General features: G+C 39.0%; 1 protein-coding gene across 1 annotated transcript in view; it reads left to right on the top strand.

Moving 5' to 3' along the window:
* The first annotated feature begins 234 nt into the window (after positions 1 to 234).
* Positions 235 to 18,670, top strand: part of SMURF2 (SMAD specific E3 ubiquitin protein ligase 2) — a 38,047-nt gene continuing 19,611 nt past the window's right edge. Inside the window, exons 1-9 of the mRNA XM_086624319.1 lie at positions 235 to 375; positions 1,147 to 1,193; positions 1,500 to 1,552; positions 3,162 to 3,270; positions 9,688 to 9,717; positions 11,320 to 11,453; positions 12,658 to 12,723; positions 16,524 to 16,608; positions 17,894 to 17,977. Of these exons, the coding sequence (XP_086480445.1) occupies positions 235 to 375; positions 1,147 to 1,193; positions 1,500 to 1,552; positions 3,162 to 3,270; positions 9,688 to 9,717; positions 11,320 to 11,453; positions 12,658 to 12,723; positions 16,524 to 16,608; positions 17,894 to 17,977 (749 nt within the window). The remainder of the gene's footprint in view (positions 376 to 1,146; positions 1,194 to 1,499; positions 1,553 to 3,161; positions 3,271 to 9,687; positions 9,718 to 11,319; positions 11,454 to 12,657; positions 12,724 to 16,523; positions 16,609 to 17,893; positions 17,978 to 18,670) is intronic.

An 18,670-nucleotide genomic window follows, 5' to 3' on the forward strand; every position in this document is an offset into this window, starting at 1 on the left:
TAATAGGTGTCCCCTTCTATTTTATGGAGGGCCAAGCTCGTTAGACCTGAGTAGAATTTTATCTAGATTTTACAGTGCTGAGTTCCCGTGGAAAGTAGTTTCACTAAAATCAATGTCTTTGTGAACGTAAAAATTGGGAAAACGTTAACTCCATGGATTTTCAATAATTTGTAACTTTGACTATGCTACCTTGCAGAACCATTCGGGGTGGTGTTCTCTGCCCTGACGGTGGAGATGTCCGTGGCAGCGTTCATGGGCTGCCTCCGCTTAGTTTTATCTGGGCAGATACGGAAAAAGGAATTGGAGAATCAGTGGCCTTGCAGGATCAGTTTGGGGTGTCCTGTTGGGGAAAGCATGACCAATTTTGTTCGCTTTGTAGGTGTTCTCTGTGGGATGCGATTATTGGACGCACTTTTCTGTCTTTGCGTTTCCTGGTAGTAATAAATATTGGTGATCTCATAGAGAAAATAACCAAGGGAGTCGTATAGTGGGGAGTCTTCTGCGGTGTTGGTTCCAACCAAATACCTCTTCCCCTCCTCCTCTTTTTTCTTGTTTTGTACTAGCTATGGGAATTCACACTTTCACTCAATACCCAAGAATCCTTTTGTGTTATCAGTAAATATTTTAATGTTTCACAGGGGAATCTAATATTTCCTGCTTACTAAACCTGTGATAATAGATAAGTGTATGTAGTTGAACAGTGGTGCGTTTTGTGAGAAGTCTTCTGTGTGTACTTTGGCATCTTTATATGAAAGTTGTCCGCTTCGACCTTTTTTCATTTATTTATTTATTTTAATTATTTTTTTAATTAATTCTCATATGAGATTGTTTTCCCTGTGGTATTTTTAGTTGACAAATGTGAATGTTCCTCCCTTTTAATTTAAACAAAAAAGCCTGAAACAATTATCAGCTTCTACAAATAAAACATATCTTTGGAGCCATCAAAACCCTGGGTTAGAAGTTAGCCTACTCCACCCAAATGTTTTTCAGGTAAAACTTTTTATTTAGTTTCCACACAGGATAACAGAAAAGCCTAGACTGCCTGATGCACCTTTTTTTTTTTTTATGGTCAGGGAAGCTTTTGTTGGTCTGTAGAACTGAACATAAGACTCTGCTGGTAAAATATCACTAATTTTACTGGCACAGTTGTTCGTGCCACCATATGGTGAGCTAGTTAGAAATGGTCCAGTTCGCTCAACCAGGTAAACACGGAGTTGGCAAAACCATTGAGGGGAGAAAAAAAAAAATTGCATGTGAAACTATGGCCTGAGGAAACCACTACAGTATCGCTTCCACTATAATCTACCTAAAGCTAAATTGCCAAAAGATGACACTTCTAGCTCAGCTTCCAGGAGTTACTTTACATGACAATGTAAATAATGTAGGAGCACAATTTGTTTGTGTTCATTCCTTTTATTTTGAGCAGGATTTTCTGGAATGCTGGACAGGTAGAGTAACTTTTTTTTAAGTTGGGAATTAGTAACTTAATTTTGTGTTTCTGTTTTTCTTACAGTACTGTGTGCAAAAAACTTGGTGAAAAAGGATTTTTTCCGTAAGTAGTTGTTAAAGTTCTATATGTTTATAGATTGGGTAAATGTTAAGCAGGTTCTGTACATCAGTGTTTGCACATGATTGTTGTATTAAGATATTTGCATTAAGGGGCTGGGGGCTTTGCTGTTTTCACACTGTTTTATTTCAAGGCTTCTGGTATTTTCTTAGGAGACACTTGTCACAGATTCATAATGATAATTAAAACACGGACAGACACTCTGTTTTTGATGGGAGTGGGGAACGTTTTTTCTCTCAGGCAAATTACATGTTTTTCAGTGCCACATTTATTAAAATGTTTTTCATGTAAGAACTTTTTGTCCAGCAGACAGGTGTACATCTTAATTATTAATAATCATGTCATAATCCTTACCTAGTCTGAAATTATATTTTAATTAATTTTAATAATGTTGTGAAAGAAGTGCAAAGAGGTGGATGAAGGAGATGGAAAGGAATGTTATTGGCTGCGTAGGCACGTACAGATCACCTGCCTGCTGCCTCCCAGTTGGGAGTAGGAAGAATTTGAAAGATCAGACCTGAACGTTGAAAAGAACTGGAAGAAGGGATGGTACAGATTTACACTGTAATTCGTGATACTTCTAAAACTTGCTTTATACCTGGGGTTTTGTACTAATTGCAAGTTTTCAGGTGTTTACGGTTTAATAATGCCTAAAAGCACCTTCAAGATTTGAAATCTGTGATGCACTTCTGTACTGAAGCACAATTCTCACGAGGTCCTGTTCCTCCCCTTCGCCTTTATCCCCACGTGCTTTGTCTGACACTTGTCTGGAGCCACTCTGCCGCTTGACCGGCCCGTCGTGAGTCGCCTGAGGAAGCAGAACTGGTACAAAACTGGTGCTGCAGAAAATGTGAATAATGCTTCACTGCCTTGGTTCCTTCAGCTGACTCCTGGGGTGCTCAGATGAGGAGAGGAGCTAGTATGAGGGGGAGAAGGGATAGGGCCGCATGCCTTAGGGACACCAGTGGTGGGAGCATCCCTTTGGTGTCAGTTAGCAGGTCGGTTGGAATAGCAGTTCCAGTAGAGCTAGTTGTAGGCTGCTCTGGTCCTGCTTCTTTCCTATCCTCAGCTCAGCACTGTCTTTGCGCTGATTTTTTTATTGCTCAGCTGAATCTGTGTTCAGTGTTTCTGAGGTACTGAGCCGAAGTAGAAAGCTAGCAGAAAAAGTGGACCTCAAAAGCAAGAGTAACCTGTTATAGGTGATTTCCTGTGATACAAATAACAACCAAAATCATGATTGTAAATAAGAATAGGAAGAATGTAAAACTGTTTTTTCTGCCTTTTGCTGAATTCTTTGTATACTGGAAATTTACTCAGTCTTGAATTAGGAAGATTAAGGTGTTCAGTGTTTTTCTTTTTTTCCCTCAATGTGTTTGACTTGCACAACTTGTTCTTGGTCTGTGTCAGTGAAATTAGTGGCTAATTTAGCCATTTCCTGTACTTAATGTCATGCTACTCCCATTCATTAAATACAACTCTCATTTATGAATAGAATGCAACTTCAAATAAAATACTTTTTAAAAAATTGTGCAATGATCCAGCATTTTAAAGCATCCTCATCCATTTGCTAGTGTTTTTCTTTTCCTCCTCTTAGGACTTCCTGATCCCTTTGCTAAGGTTGTCGTGGACGGATCTGGCCAATGCCATTCTACAGATACTGTGAAGAATACACTTGATCCAAAATGGAATCAGCATTATGACCTGTAGGTGGTAACAGTGATAACCAAAGGTTTGAAGTGTAATCCTCTAAAGCACAAAGACATTGTCAGATGTTCATAACACTGTCCTGTTTACAGCCTGGAAAATACCCCAGAGCTTATTAGTTTGAGTGAAAAATACATGCGTCAAAATACCACTGCCTCATTCCCCTCAAAATCTAAACACTGCATTTGGTTTTCTAGTGATGATGCCTGCAGCATTCTTTATAGGTACTATAGCATTATTTTATTGTGATATTTTCATGTTAACACTTCTGTAAAACAAAGCAAATAATTGACAATATTTCCTTCAAACTGCTCTTCTCTTCATGCTCTTTTTGTCTATTGCAGTGCTACAGTGTCTTTTCTTTTGTATGCCTCTTGTTCTGTTTTCTCTTCTTTATATCATTTTCTGTCCCAAATGTTCTTCTCACTATAAATTGTTACGTTATCATCACTTGAGCATCTTTCAGTGCTTTTGAGTAATATAATCAGTATGGCATGTATGTCATGGTTTTCTTCTGTCTTTCTAAAGCATAGAATATTCTATATAATACAAGTTATTAAAGCTTTTATTTTTTCATGTATAAGTTTCTTTGTCTTTGTGCATGCTTTATTTTTCCTGTCTTTTATCCTTTTATTCTTTCTCTTCTTCCTTGGGATAGAAGATGAGGAAGAGAAGTGAACAGTTTTGCCTCATCATATTCTTTTTCTTCCTTTCTTTGGCATTGTTCTGATCTCTAACTTTTTTTTCCCCATGACTCTGTTCCCTATCTATATTATTAGAAATTGTTTGAGCATATTTACGATAGCTTTAGACATCATCAAACCTAGAGCAAATAAAGTATTAATACACAGAGAATTTCTTGTCCCTTTTTTTCCCAGTGAAGAAAAGCAGCTTGATAGGTCTTCCAGCAGAATGTGGAAGGTCTAGTTTAAAGTGATATCTTGATCTGCTCTTTGTTTGAATATCCAAGACTAAATATGTGAAGTCATTGTTCATAATGTTTTAGTGCAATATACAAAACATTTGCATTATTCTTATCAAAATATCATTGGCAGTTTAGTGAAGTAATAGCTCTGTCACTGAAGGAAGCTATAGTATTGTAGTTTTATTATTGAAACTCAGTCTAAGCTTGGATTCTGCATGTGAGACTGTAACCCATATTCATTAGAAGAATGGATATAAAACAAGTTTTAAGTTCATGTAGAAGGTGTGGCTCTTTCATATTTAAAGAATTCTAAATTAATTTGGTTTTTGTTATTAAACCTCCCAAAATGTTCATTTGTATAGAATACAGATTTCAGACCTTTGCCCTTCTGTGCCCTCTCCAAGATAGATCTTCACAAATGGGTAGTCAATCTTGAGCATTGTTTTTTTTTTTTAACAGCAGTTAACACTCTGTGTAGTGTCTTAATGGTGACATTTGAGAGTAGATTGCACTGATATTGCAACTTGCTGCCACCAAACATGGAAGGTCCTGTTTCTCTCCTGTGTCTCTTCTGTTTCCCAGTTTACTGCATGTGTTCATGCAGCTTCCCTTGCACTGTCTCCATCTGGCTTCTGGGTAAATGGATTCAATTCGCTTAACCCACAGGAAGGAAGCTGGATAGAGAAAAAAGGATATGTAATTCTCTGCTGATTAAATGAGTTGTGTTGGGTCAGTAACAGTGTGCCTCTATTACCCCTGAGTACCACTAGTGCTCTCCTGCTGCAGGAATGACATGCAAGCATGGACTTTTATTGTTGTTTAGTTAGGTGGCCCATTAATGATCATTAATGCAGAGCTTTACTGGGATAAAAGGAGAGTAAGGTGGAAAGGAAAGTGCTGTCAACATGACTTGAGTGTAAAGTCTTCCTATAACTCTGTACAGCTAGGGAAGGGATGCTTCTGAGGGAGGAATGGTGGGCCATCATTTGGAAGTTATGTGCTGTGAAATTCTGTGTGGAAAACGTAAACAGTTCCCTGCGTCTTCCCCAGTATCTACCAGTCCTGCCTTGGTGTTCAAGTGCTGTGTTGACAAGGCGAGTAGGCAGTTGGCAGGAACGGGTTATAAGGGATGGTTTGTGCTCCATGGGCTAATGGCTTGGAGGCTTAGTTCCCTTCTGGAGAAAAGGAGGAGCAGAGAACGTGGGAAATGAGGGAAGATGTTGATATGCAATGAGGGTTATGGAAAAAAATAGTAAAGTCTTCAGGAAAAAAAATCCTTTTTTATTATAATTTTCAAGGAAGGATAAAGAGAATAAATTTTTATGTTGTTTTATAGAACAAGTCATGGTTGTATCTGGGTACTGTAGCTGTCTTAGCTTTGAAGCAAGGCTGTAGTTGCAGTCCACAACATATTATAAAAAGCAGAGATGGAAATAGAGTTTCAGCAAGATATTTTGCTCAGGCAGATTTGAGGCATCTCTTGCTGGATTGTCCTAAGGAATTCAGATCTGTGTGAGATTTGTCTCTGTGTGTGTTGCTTTTTTTGTGGGGGTGGGGTTTTTTGTTTCTTTTTTTTGGGAAGAAGATCCCTAAAAAACCGGGGTTTTGTTTAGTTAGGATATTATTTTCAATATAAATTGTTGGCCTGTAGGGAAAACTGCTTTGCTTGATTGTGGCAGTTGAATTCCCTGATGACAGAAGTATACACAGCATTTCTAGTCCAAAGTAAAATCTAGCCTTATGTCAGGCCTTGTAATTTGAAAATAATCCTTTCCCTCTCAAAATTTTCTTCATAATCATTTAACCCATTTTATTGTCTTGCCTGTTATTCCTTGCTCCATGAAAATTTATCTCCATTTATAAACATCAGTCACTTAGTCTTCAGTTCCTATTTAAATCAGCAGTAAAGGATTAGATCGCTTTGATACAACAACTCACTGCCTGGCTTTGATCCTAAGGTAACTTTTTACTGTAATATGCCTGGTGTCAGGTCTCAGCTTTTCATATGCACCAGATAGTAACATAATTAAATTTAACTTTTTTTTTGTAAAACAGAAAAAAAAAAAGTAATAGGAATAGTAACTATCCTACTGCTAAGCACCTGATGGCAAACCTCATAGATTATAGAACTTAATCTTTCTTCTCATCCTTTGAAAATAATAGATTTTTTTTTACACTTCCTAATGTTTACCCTAACACCACACCATCGCATGGGAACGCTCGTCTCTGCCTTATGACGATTCCACTGTTACAGGACATGCTTGGCACACCGAGCGTAACAGACGGAGTCTCGGTGGCAGCGCGCCGGCTCCTGCCACCACGCAGCGTCGGAAATCAACCAGAGGAAAGTGCAGCTATGCACAATTTTTTTTAAAAGAAAAATCCTGTTTTTTCCTACCATGAAGATTTCTGTTGGGTTTTAAATGACTGTAATAGGTTTGCGTGCAGTAAAACTGTCTCTTGGCTGTGGTGGGTTGATTAAAGTGTCCCCAGCCTGGAATTCGTATAACAAGTTAACACTGCTGCTAATTAACTGTCTCATGTATCATGTGATGGCACATGCAAACGACACAGTAAGATGGGTCTGTTGTGATGTATTTATGCAATAATGTCTGAATTAAGTTGCTAATTCCAAGGGAATTTTGCGGCTTGCTAACCTGATTCAGCATAATAAATACTATGCTGTATAAGATTTTTTTTTAAAAATACTTCTGCAGTGTTATAAAGAACAAAAAAAGGTATTGCTTTTGTCTTACACAAGTCTTAATTCAGATCTTAGCATGAAAAGAAGCAGCGGAATCAGTTGCTTAGATTCTTCAGTCTAGATTGGGGGGGGGAATGTGGGAGGCTTTCCAGAAAGAAATTGCCAAATAGTTGCTGTCTGGATGCAGTTTAATGTCAGTAAAATACCATGCTTGCCCTGGATGTATTCCACTTCCTTATTTTCAGTCCTGCTTGTGTTTTCCCTGTTGTTCAGCCCCTTTCTCAAAGCTTTGAACAACCAGACTTATCGCGCTGGCAGACCTTGCGTTCGAGGCGTTCAACCACTGCCTAAACCAGCACTTCTGAAACTTAACAAATGGCCTTTTGCTCCTCTTTTCCCTGTCTTCCCTTCGGTGATAGCTCCGATCTCCTGCAGCCTTCCCACGCTCACCTGTGCCCTCTAGCCTACCCCCGCCCTCCCCAGCAGCCTCCACCCTTAAGGCACAGCGAGTCAGATGGGCTGTTTATCTCTAAAAGGTATTTGTACCATGATCTTTACCAAAACCTGGTCCTGGTCCCATCTTCACTCTGTGCCCTTCAAATCTGCATCCCCAGGTTCCAGCATGGACTTGTTGCTCTTGTTCTTTTTTATACCTCTCCAGTGTAACCTCACCCAACTTCTGCAACTCCTCCTCTTCCCAAAATCTCCTCACTGCAGGTTTCGGTGCTGCGTGATGCCTTCGTGTTGCTAAGCCCCTGCATTGCCCTGGCAGAACAGCCTTTCTCCTCCAACTCTGCTTTGCCTCGTTATTGCTAACGATCCTGGATTTTTCTCAGGGAGAGAAGGCAGCAGTTCTGCTTAGTGCAGGTTTAGACAACCCCATCCTGGATTAGACTCCTAAAGAGCCATCAAACAGCTCCTTGCAACAGCTTTGCCTTCTTGACATGGTTGCTTAGACTGGTTTGATGAAGCTGATGCCCTTTGAATTTAGAGCAAGAGCATTTCTGGGTCGTGTTTGGCCCATGTTGATAGATCAGGCCATTCCAGCTCGAGCATATTACGTGTACAAGTGTTTGAACTTCTCAGGTGGGTCTGTTAGGAACATCTGGAGTAGAAGTCTACTTTGGTTGCTGTTTGCTTGGTGCAGCTGCTTTTACAGTGTCTTGTAGCTCAGCTCAACGTTGGACTGAGGAGCACTGGGGAGGAGAAAGGAGCAGCCAGTCAGTGCCACGTGTCTATGCTGTGTTCCTGTCTAAGCCGCAGCCTCTGGCTGGTTCTCTTTTGGCCATCTCAAAGGCTCAAACACCCTTCAGTTGCTACCAGAGATGAGCTCAATGTCAGTCTGATGGAAGATAGAAGAGAAAAAATGGGGATGATATTTTTCATTGTGTCTCTTCACACCGTCTTCTCCCCAATCTGAAAACAGCTGATATCTGAAAGTGTAACAGTACCGTTACATTAGAAAAATTTCAGAAATGGGAAAATGGAGAAATAAAGTAATTTGTCCACGTTGTAAAAAGAGCCTGTGTGACAGCATGGATTAGAAAAAGGGAATTCCTGGCTTTCAAGCCAGAGTTCATACCTCTTGATGTTGCGTTTTTTCTCTCTTTCTGGAGGGAGTACATCTGGCTTGTGATCAGGAAGAGGTGTGTTTTTTCAGGGATTTTATTTTTTTTTTTCCCCCCACTTTCTTTGTTCTGCTTTTCTCTACCAAGCTGAACTCTTCAGGGAAAGTGTATGTAATGCCATGGGATGAAAACTCACTTGATACCAAACCTTCCTCAGTGATACATGGGCTCGGAAGGAAGCACCATCTTGGCAAAGATAATTTTATTTCGACAAAGTAACAATTGTCCTCGTGTCTTAAAATTTGATTAAAATACATTGGAGGTTTCCAGTACAGCATGTACTTGATTTTTGTTTGTAAGTGGAAGTGCTAAGAATAGGCATTTTTCTTAACATTTCCAAACATGCAATTCTTATCCAGAGCCCTAATTTTACAGATTCAGGAAGTATAGAAGTTAACAAAATGCATATGGAAATTGAATTTCCAGGTTTCCACTTCATTAATACTAATCTTGTTATCTCTGTTGAAGTGCTGAAGCTGTGAAATTGATATTGGGGGTGGGGGGGTGTGCATGGAGGCGAAGCTCCGAGAACTTTAATTGTGAGGAGGAAGAGAGCATAAAAAAAAAGGGGGGGGTTTGTGTTTTTGCTTTTTCTTTTAAAACTTATTCACTTTATTTCTTGGAACATTCTTTTTTAATAACAAATAAAATTCCTAGCTCAGGCTTTTATGTTGAAGTTTTATTGCCAGGTAATGTAAACCAAATGTACCTTATCCACCAAATGAATTGGAAATGTCATCTTGTCCTACTGTCACTTTCTAAATGCGACCATGTATTTTCATGCCTGAAATTATGCAGAAATATAGGTGAAGCATGTTGCTATAAAGCCACCTAGCAGTTACTGAACTATTTCTTCTTTTGGAGATATAAAGATGACATTTTTAGTTGGAAAATGCACCTTGTCTTGTTTTTCTCCTTTAAATGTGTGAATCAGCCAGGTTCTGCGGTGCAAAAATCAGAGTAGGTTTTAGTAGTAATGTAGAAGTCCTCACCTTTTGGTGTGGATGGCTTACTGTCTGCATCTCAACCATGAGAGCCTCACCCTGAAACGTTACAGTAATTCCTGGAAACTCTGTTATATATTCAGCTGTTCTACATATTATTCGAACTGTTCTGTTATGAAATTGTGTTTAACCATATACCTTTGACTTTTTTAAAGCAACAAGGAAAACTGGAAAATTCAAGACAGGTCATGATAAGTCTTTATTTTTAAGTGCACCTAACTTGTTCTCATAAGAATTTATTTTAAGTACATGAAACATTGTAGACTGCAACTGTGCACGTGAATACCCATCTTCATCTCTCGTTTCTTTATGCAAAATTGGCATTGTCAAGGTTGTAAGGCCAAAAATCTGACCTATATTATGTAATCAGTTCACTATTCAAAAAACTTGTGGTTTGGTTTTTTTTTTTTGGTGAAGTTTGTGTTTGTTTTGTTTGTTTGTTTTTAAATGTGCACTGGTTATTTTAAACCATGCTTATGGGTAAGTGCCTACAGTTAGGCTTTTCTGTCTTCTGCTTCTTGGGTCAGTCCCTGTCTGCAGGTGGGGAAAAAGAAGTTGTCAAAGTTCTGCTTTTTGGAAAAGGAAAAATGGGAAAAGTGCTAATTGAGAACTTACTGATCACGGCTGCAATTTTAAGCCGTGACAGTTAGTTCAATTGTTTGGTTTGCCAACCTTGACAGTATCATTTCTGTCTTTATGAAAATCTTAAGATGTTTTAAAACTGATAAAGTCTCAGTCAACAGGGTAGATGTATTTATATATTGATTGAGTTTGTTTGATCGGTTTTCCTTCAAAAAGAAACAAAAAAGCACTTGGAACTAAACTGCAGAAGGCCAGAATTTGTGACCTGGGAATGGAGAACTTAAAGTAGTTCTCGGGATCTAAGCCATAGTTACAAATTCATTTTCCTCAACTTGAAATAACTGTAATAAATCAATATTGGCAATAGCTGATTTATCTTAGGTTATTGAAATTGTCCTCTGAAAGTTTTGAAAACAAAAACTAGCTCAGAAAGTAATTGCTTCTGAAGAAAAAAGCTTTGAATGGAAAAGCAGAAATAAAATAGCCTGCAGTGTCCAGGTTTCCCTGAGTCAGTGAAGTGCAGCTGTAGGTTTTGCAAAGCATTTCCGTGGCAATGCTGTGAGCAGGGGCAGGAGGGCAACGGGGCACATCTCGACTAAGATGCTGTGTGCATCAGAAGAGCTCTTAAACGAGGGCGACTTGCTTTGCCGGAAGAGCAGCCTGAAAAGCAGTGGCAGATGAAGCGCTGCAGAAGGATGCTGAACTACTAGTTTGTGTCCTGGCATTTGCCCGCTCTGCCTGCCGGCGCGGCTCGCAGGCAGGTGCTACCACCAGCATGGCCCTTCTCTGCAGCTGGGCTGAGCATAGGCAGGAATCTAAGCACGTTTGTAGCTGCTCGAGGAGATGTGGTCACCGGGCCAGCCCACGGGTTGGACTCGATCTTGAAGGTCTCTTCCAACCAGACAATTCTATGATTCTATATTACTGCGTTAAACAGAGTTCGGTAGGCTTTGGGTTTGCATGAATGCCTTCTTCCAGAATCAGGATTTTAGATTAGTTTGTATTCAAGTCAACTCCTCCATAAGACATGCTTTCATTAAAGTATAAGGTGTACATCTTCTCTGAAGATGACCTGCTCTCTTTTGCCAATACAATGTGTGTTGAATTTTTAATGTAATGGTTGATAGTCTTTTTTTTTCCCCCAAGGTGATTTCTTGAACATCCCAGTAAGTGCCATTCACAGTACTGTTTTTCACGTTTTTCAGATATATTGGGAAGTCGGATTCAATAACAATCAGTGTGTGGAATCACAAGAAAATCCATAAAAAGCAGGGAGCTGGTTTTCTGGGTTGTGTGAGACTTCTTTCAAACGCAATCAACCGCCTTAAAGACACTGGTTGTAAGTAAGCTAAAGACTAGTGTTTCTCCTCTTTCAGACCAAACTTCCATGCACAGACTTTTTGAAGGGTGATGGTTAATTGAGTTTTTTGTTGATTTTTATAAAGCTTGTCTATTCCAATTGATTTGGTAGTTTGCAATGGTGTTTTGTGGCTGAAGGTAGCACGAGGAGGTTAGAGAATGTAATTCACCTTTGGCTTTTCAACTCCTTTGCCCCGTTACCATAGACAGTGGTAACGTCAGTGCCGCAGTCTGGTTGTGAATTGTCAAGACTGAACTTTCTGTGTTGGAAATTTAAATGAAGACAGATTCTAATTACCTTCAAACTATCTTTTGATTACCTTCAAAAATGCACGTCTTAAAGGGGTAGATGAAAGGGTAAATCTGTCTTGAAGCCAAATTTGTAGTTTAAAAATTAACGGACCTTCAAAATTAATTAGTAAATTTTGTCATAAGATAGTAAATTCTTTATAACACTTGGAGCTCTTTGTATTTAGTTTTTCAAAAGTTAATTAACACGTAAGATGCTGTTTTCTCATTATGCTAATGGGTGCCACTTACTTCTGAACAAAATTTGGCACACAGTTTATGATGGAAAAGTGCTTGGTTATATAGTTCTTTTTTTAAAAAAAAAAAAGTTACACGCTGATAGAGAGGTGTTGTGATTTTACCTTCAATAACAGGTTCCTTGACAATAAAGGCATAACTGAAGTTCTCATTTTTAAGTGTTTGTCACTAGATAATGCTTCAGTGCTTTTGTGTTTTGCTCAGTTTTATGAAGTTCTACCTATTTAGTGCAGAACACGTGGATTGATGCTACAGTTTAGCTTTGTTTTGTACTAATGTGAGTGTTGAACTGGAAGTGCATTATGACAATGGCTGGTCTTCACAAGGGAAGAGAGTTCAAAATACTACTTACAATCGCTTGAGACATCCAAACTAGGATAGTGTCATTTCCTTTTCACTGAAAGAACTTTGTGAAGTAGAAAAGATGTAAAGCAAAGGTATTTCAGTCTTGTTTTCTGATTTTAACTTATGAAAAATGTCATCTTGATTGAAGATTTTTAGTTTTTCTTCCCTTTCCCCATCTCTTGAAGTCTTAACTATCTTACACTAGGCTGAATTTTGTTCTGATAGTATTTCAGTGTGCCTTTCAAGGGCAGCAAAATACTGTATGACTTACACTTTGTGTCCTTGTTTTGTAGATCAGAGATTGGATCTGTGCAAGCTTGGGCCAAATGACAATGATACTGTTAGAGGACAGATAGTAGGTAAGTGAAGGTTTTTATCTTTTAGTTTTTTTGGAGCTTAATAGTAGCTGTAGAAATACCGTTCCTACATGTCAGTTTTCTGTATTGAATTTTTTTTTTTTCAAATTCAGTGTCTAGTGCCAGAGCCATTTGGGCCTCAAGCTAGAAGTGTGTATGTAGAGAATTAAAACAAACAAACAACAAAACAAAACACCCAAACCACCCAAAAAAAATCCAAAACAAACTCCCTTAAATATTATTATAAGTGTTGGGACAGATAATACCATAGTTGATATGAAATTTGTTTCAAAAGTTTTTAATTTCACTGTAAAGAACAGTGACAGTTTGAGCCTGAACTCTCTGTGAAAAACTGACTACAAATTTCTTGGCCATTAAGAGTTCTGGTGAAGTTGTGCTTCCTGTAGGTTTTGTGCAAGGGTAAAACCTCTTGCTGCAACAGGAGCGAGTTGTTGTCTGGGATGACTTGATCAATTCATTTTGTTTTCATGGGTTATTAACAAGTCCGTCACCAATCTCAGTAACTGCGTTTTGTCATTCTGCTAACTCATAAACCTTCAATAACTTAAGAATTAAAAGGAAGGTGGCAAATTGAAAGACAAGTATCCACAAACAACTTTATAAACACTTTTTGGTGCATTGTAGGTTGTTTCAGAAGGCGGCGTTTCTAGCACGTCACTTAAGTAAAAAAAAAAAGTTGGTCGGGATAAGGAGGTCTTTATTTCTAGGGCAAGACGTTGATGAGAGTGTTTGAACGTGGGGGAAGGAAGAGTGAACTTGCACGCTCAGTTTTATGTTCCGTTCCTAGTTCAAATAATATCCAAGCTGCATTCTTGTTTTGTCAGCCAGGGAAAACTATTGAAATACCAGTCAGCAAATAAGGGCTTCAGTGCATTTGTTTGCTTTCCTCAAAGTGCTCTGTTGAATAATACCTATGATTTTACCTCTTTGTGTTGCTTCAACCATCTGTCTGGCATCTCATCTGCAAGTGTTTGCACAGTATTAAGATAAGAGCGAGGTGGCACAGCAGAGTCAAATGATGGTAGAAATGTGGAGTCGTAAGTGCATTGCCGACACTTCAGACCATTCTTGACATTCAATTTTCCATGTGAGCTTGCACAGAAGAGTAAAGGATAAAACGGCCCTTTTTCTGGGGTGCATTATGTTACCAGTTTGGTTTGCTTTTTGGTTTTGCTCCGGTATACTGATCCCCTCATCATCCATGCTGTATGCATGCAATTTGGTTTCTGGGTTTCCTGTTTCGGAGCAAACTGAGTTCAACTGATAGGAGAACTTGCTGAGGGTCTGCTCCAGGCAGCAGAGACCCACAGCAGCCCTTGAGACATGACACTAGCAGGGACTGTACCCTCACACCGTGATGTGCTCTCATGCTGCCCTCCAGAGTATGCAACATGCATCCTTGTCATCATGGCTTGAGAATGTTAGCATTAATTAAACGAGTAAAAAAAACCACACCCCAACACACCACTCCAAAGCAGAAAGGTCTCAAGGCTGTAGGGATGCCAGATGGGAAGGATGGGGCAAATACCATGCAGTGTGGGCATGGGAAGTACACTTCAGAGATAACTAGTCAGCAGTGTGAGCATAAACTAGACTGACTAGTTGGCTTAACCTGATGTGGTCATGAAAAGTGGTGTAGCCAAAGCAGCATTAGCTCTTTTGGCATGCTGCTGGGGCTGTCCTCAGTTAGCAGGAGCTGCTGGATCATGCACAGAACGCAGAAAAAACACAGCTTGTAAGGTTGCAGCAGAGACTGAGAACTAAATCTGTATGTTCTGCTTTTTGCTGTTATCAGAAAGGTCAGGTTTCCTCAGTCATGGCTGTGTTTTAGTTTAATGCATCCTTGGTAAGATTCCAGAGACTCCTATTTTTTAATTGAAATTGTCGTTATTAATCTCCTTATACTTTACTCTCTCTTCACTAATGCAGTTTTGTTGAATGGATGAATGAGCCTGAGTGACAGTAGATGATTCCACTGCAGTAGTTACATGGTGGAGAAATCTTGATTAAAAATAAGTAAGAAGATAGAATAAGTTATAAATACACTCTCAGTCCTTCTAATGGTAAACTCACTTTAGTTAGGAGGCTATGCAAGATTGGAAAACAATATTAAAGTGTAATTGATACCTTCAGCAGATGATAACCGTACAAATCAAGTGCACAGTGGGTATGCCTTTATAATTTGGGACAGGCAGCAAGGGGATCGTTATGTTAAATACCTGGGATTATCTTCAAAGGGGGGAAGAAAAGGGGACACTCATGAGTAGTGGATGCAAAGGGCACCTGAACTGTGTCTTAATCTTGCAGCTCTCTTCTGTGCCACCATTTTATTTCTGATGTGGCGGTGCAGAAAAAATGAGTCCTTACTCATTACAAAATGAAGCCGCGCACAAATTTTGGTCCTCACATAGGTAAAGAGGAGGTAATTGCCTTTGTTTAGATTCATTTTTGTCTGTGTGTATTGCTTGCCAAACCTTGCCTACATGCAACGATGTGAACTTGTAACGTGTGGGGTTGTTGCGGAATAAATAGATCATCTACGATTTTGTTTTGGTTGAAATTAAATTTCAGGTGTCTTTTGCTGTAAGAAGTTGCTCTGTAACATCAGTGTTCGTGGAAAACTAGGAGATAATATTGATTAGGAATAAAGCAAGCAGCCACTGCAGGGCTCCCTGGGTTGGTCTGTTGAAGGCGCAAAATCCTAAGCTTCAGAACATGTTGTTGTTGAAAATTTAGACTCTGGCAAAAAATGCCAGTACTTCTACTACATCTTTTTGAAACTTTGTGATGTTGACAAAAGTTTGGTTGTGTCTAGATTAAAGTCTGTAGGTTTATTTCACTTCATGGGACTTGAAGACAATTGTCCAGAGGTACAGTAGTGCCACCTCAAGAAACGTGTGCCACAGCACGTATCTAGCTTTTTAAGTAATCATTTTACTGTTAAAGGCAAAACAAAACATGAAAAAAACCACCAACACCCAACCCCACAGGAACGCAAGTGTCATAAATTACCAGATTGGACACTTGCAAATTATGATACTGGGAACAAAAGCTGCCAAAAAAATCTTTGTTTTCATAATTGTAGTACAAAAGCTTCAGGCATAAATATCTATTACGATGAAACATGTACCAAATAAAAGTTAAATCAAAAAAAAAAAAACAGTTTTGCTGAGGGCTGTAAGGGCTTTTCAGGGTGCTGAGCGCTGCTTTGTGTGAGTCGCATTTAACTTCTTAGCACTGGTGTTTGAAAGTAGACGTGTAGTGCTTCTAGCAGTGAAGTTTTGCCTGGTTTTGTGTGTGTGCGTGTACCTGTGTGTGTTGAATCTCACGTGCACGCAAAATACACAAGAAGGAGTCAAAAACATACAGGAATTTCTTATTTTAGATCTTTCTGTTAGCAGTGCAAGCGTGCACTAGCACTGTCCTTGCTGTCCCGGCTGAGCGTGAGGTTGGCCACCCTGCTGCTGCCAGACGAGCCACGCAGCTCTGCTGGGCCACAGTCTGTCTCGTACAGAGAAAAGTTAACGACAGCTTCAGGCTTAACTTCTTTTTCTGCCTTAACTCGCATTCATATTCTTCAAGCTAGCTTTTCTGAAGTAATGTGTGGAGAATTACATGTACGAAAACACACAGTTTCTATATGACTTTCTTTAATTTGTGGGAAGGAAAAATATCCAGAACATTCAGCTTAGTCCTCCAAGTTGTACCATTTCTCTTTCAAATTTAACTGTAATTTGCTTCCAGATGTCTTATCTTTAATAATTCTTTTATTATCTTAATAGTAAGTCTTCAGTCCAGAGACCGAATAGGCACAGGAGGACAAGTCGTGGATTGCAGTCGGTTATTTGATAATGATTTACCAGATGGGTAAGCTGACATCACTGTGATGTAAATACAAATACGGCTCGTTCAGACTTTAGCAGTAATGGGAAGTCAGTGTACAAATAGGTTAATTTATTTTTGTTCTTGCTCTCTAGTTCTTACCCTTTCGAATTTAGAAGCAGGAGATAAGCCAGCCAGGCTACACAGAGTAGTAGTTCTTGTCTTGGGAAACAGGAGGTGGCATATATGAGTAAATGCATTAAAAAATACACTTGTCTAAGAAATATATCTTTCAAATTATAGAATTGATAGACTAATATAATGTGAAGTCACAGCCAGCAAACTGACTTCATCCATATAGCAGTTTTGTAGCAAGGGAGTGAACACACGCACCTGGCTGTCTTCTACCATGCCATGCAGAGGTATACACCGTTATAAAAATGGATCACTTTTTCTTCTATGTAGATCATGGTGAAGAAAATGTGATTGGAAAAGGTAACAGAGTCTGAGTTCTTGCTGTATTTACCTGCCAAAGGCTGGGTTTAGGATTTTGGTTTGTCCCTGTGAGAGTTAATGACATCATTAACACCTAAAACAGTTTTGCGAATACAGAAAAATACTCTGTTTTAGGTTCTGTCATCAACTTCTTCAGAGCAAACACAGACCTTCTGAATGTGATTCTTGGCAGGTAAAGACAGGAGAAACTGATTTTTCAGATGATTAATTTTAAAACATAAATGATCATCTAAGTTCTAAACAGCATTCTTTTGTTAATTATGAGTCTGGAGAAGTCAAAAACATTCTTGAAAATGCCTTTAATTTTTCATTTCAAAATGTTCCTTGTATAAATATTGCTTGCTTAATTGTGTAACTGCAAAGCTATCTGTATAGCCTCATGAATTTTGGAGGGCAAAAGTAATAATAATTAAAAAGTCATGTTAGTTGAAGGTGACATTTTAATGAAAGCAAGTAGTGCGTGAAGATACTATGAAAGCACTTACTAGGATCAGTGGTCAAAAAAAGTTAAATAGATTATTAAACATGGTGTTTTCAAGGAGTTTCTTTATATGGCTATTTGGATTTAATTAGAATTCAAATAGTTATTCAACATGAAGCTGTGATATTGTTAATGATTTGCCCAGTTCCAAGGGAAGAATATGTAAAATCAATTCTGAGTTGAACTTTCAGTTGTTTCCTGTTACCTTGTTCAGCTAAAATGATTCATAATATTGTAAGTCTTCCTGAGTTGGCATTTATGTTGGAAACACTTTGTGCCCTGGTTTCCTGGAAATACCACTCATTGCCTTATCTCCCAATGTCTGAATTCCAGGTGGGAGGAGCGGAGGACTGCTTCTGGAAGGATCCAGTATTTAAATCATATTACACGAACAACTCAGTGGGAGCGACCAACACGGTAAGAAGCTGTTCAGGAGACGGTGTGCGTGATGGAATTTGCTTGCCGACCGGGGCTGCGGAGCGCAAGCGATTCTAAGTGGCTCTAACAAGGGAAGTTCAGCTTTCCTCCGAATCACCCTACAAATGCTGTGTGCTTTCCTTCTCTAATATCCTACTCCTTCACTCTGCCTAATACTTAATTCGGAAGAATCATTCTGACTAGGTTTTTTTTCCTCCCCTAATACTAGCATCTTTGTTTTGCTGTAGAGCTGCTATAAATACAGTCGTTACAATGTGCAGACATCGTAAGGGATGAAGAAAAGAGGTCCTGAACAGCTGACAGACATTGTCTACGTACATGCTATGACTGTGTAATTCATAACTTTTGAAAGCTGATCGTTACAGAGCATGTTTTGAAATCATTACGATCGCCTTCTCTAATAACCGTAGATGTGTGTTGCAAAGCTGTTCCTCAATCCAATTTTGCTGTTACCTAAATTGTAGACAATGTCGGTGCATATTTTCAGACTGTTCTGCACACCGTCTCTGCCTGCAGACTGTCCCTTCCATCTTCGATAAACACTACACCAGTACTCTGTATGGATATATTTGACTTAAAATAATCTGAATTGTTAACGCTGCCAGCTCTGATACGTATTTGTGGTTTTCAGATGAGTGAAAGTACTGAACAGCTTTTTCATTTATCTGTCTG

The sequence above is a fragment of the Tauraco erythrolophus genome, chromosome 20 (genome assembly GCF_009769465.1).
Source record: "Tauraco erythrolophus isolate bTauEry1 chromosome 20, bTauEry1.pri, whole genome shotgun sequence".
Classification (NCBI taxonomy): domain Eukaryota; kingdom Metazoa; phylum Chordata; class Aves; order Musophagiformes; family Musophagidae; genus Tauraco; species Tauraco erythrolophus.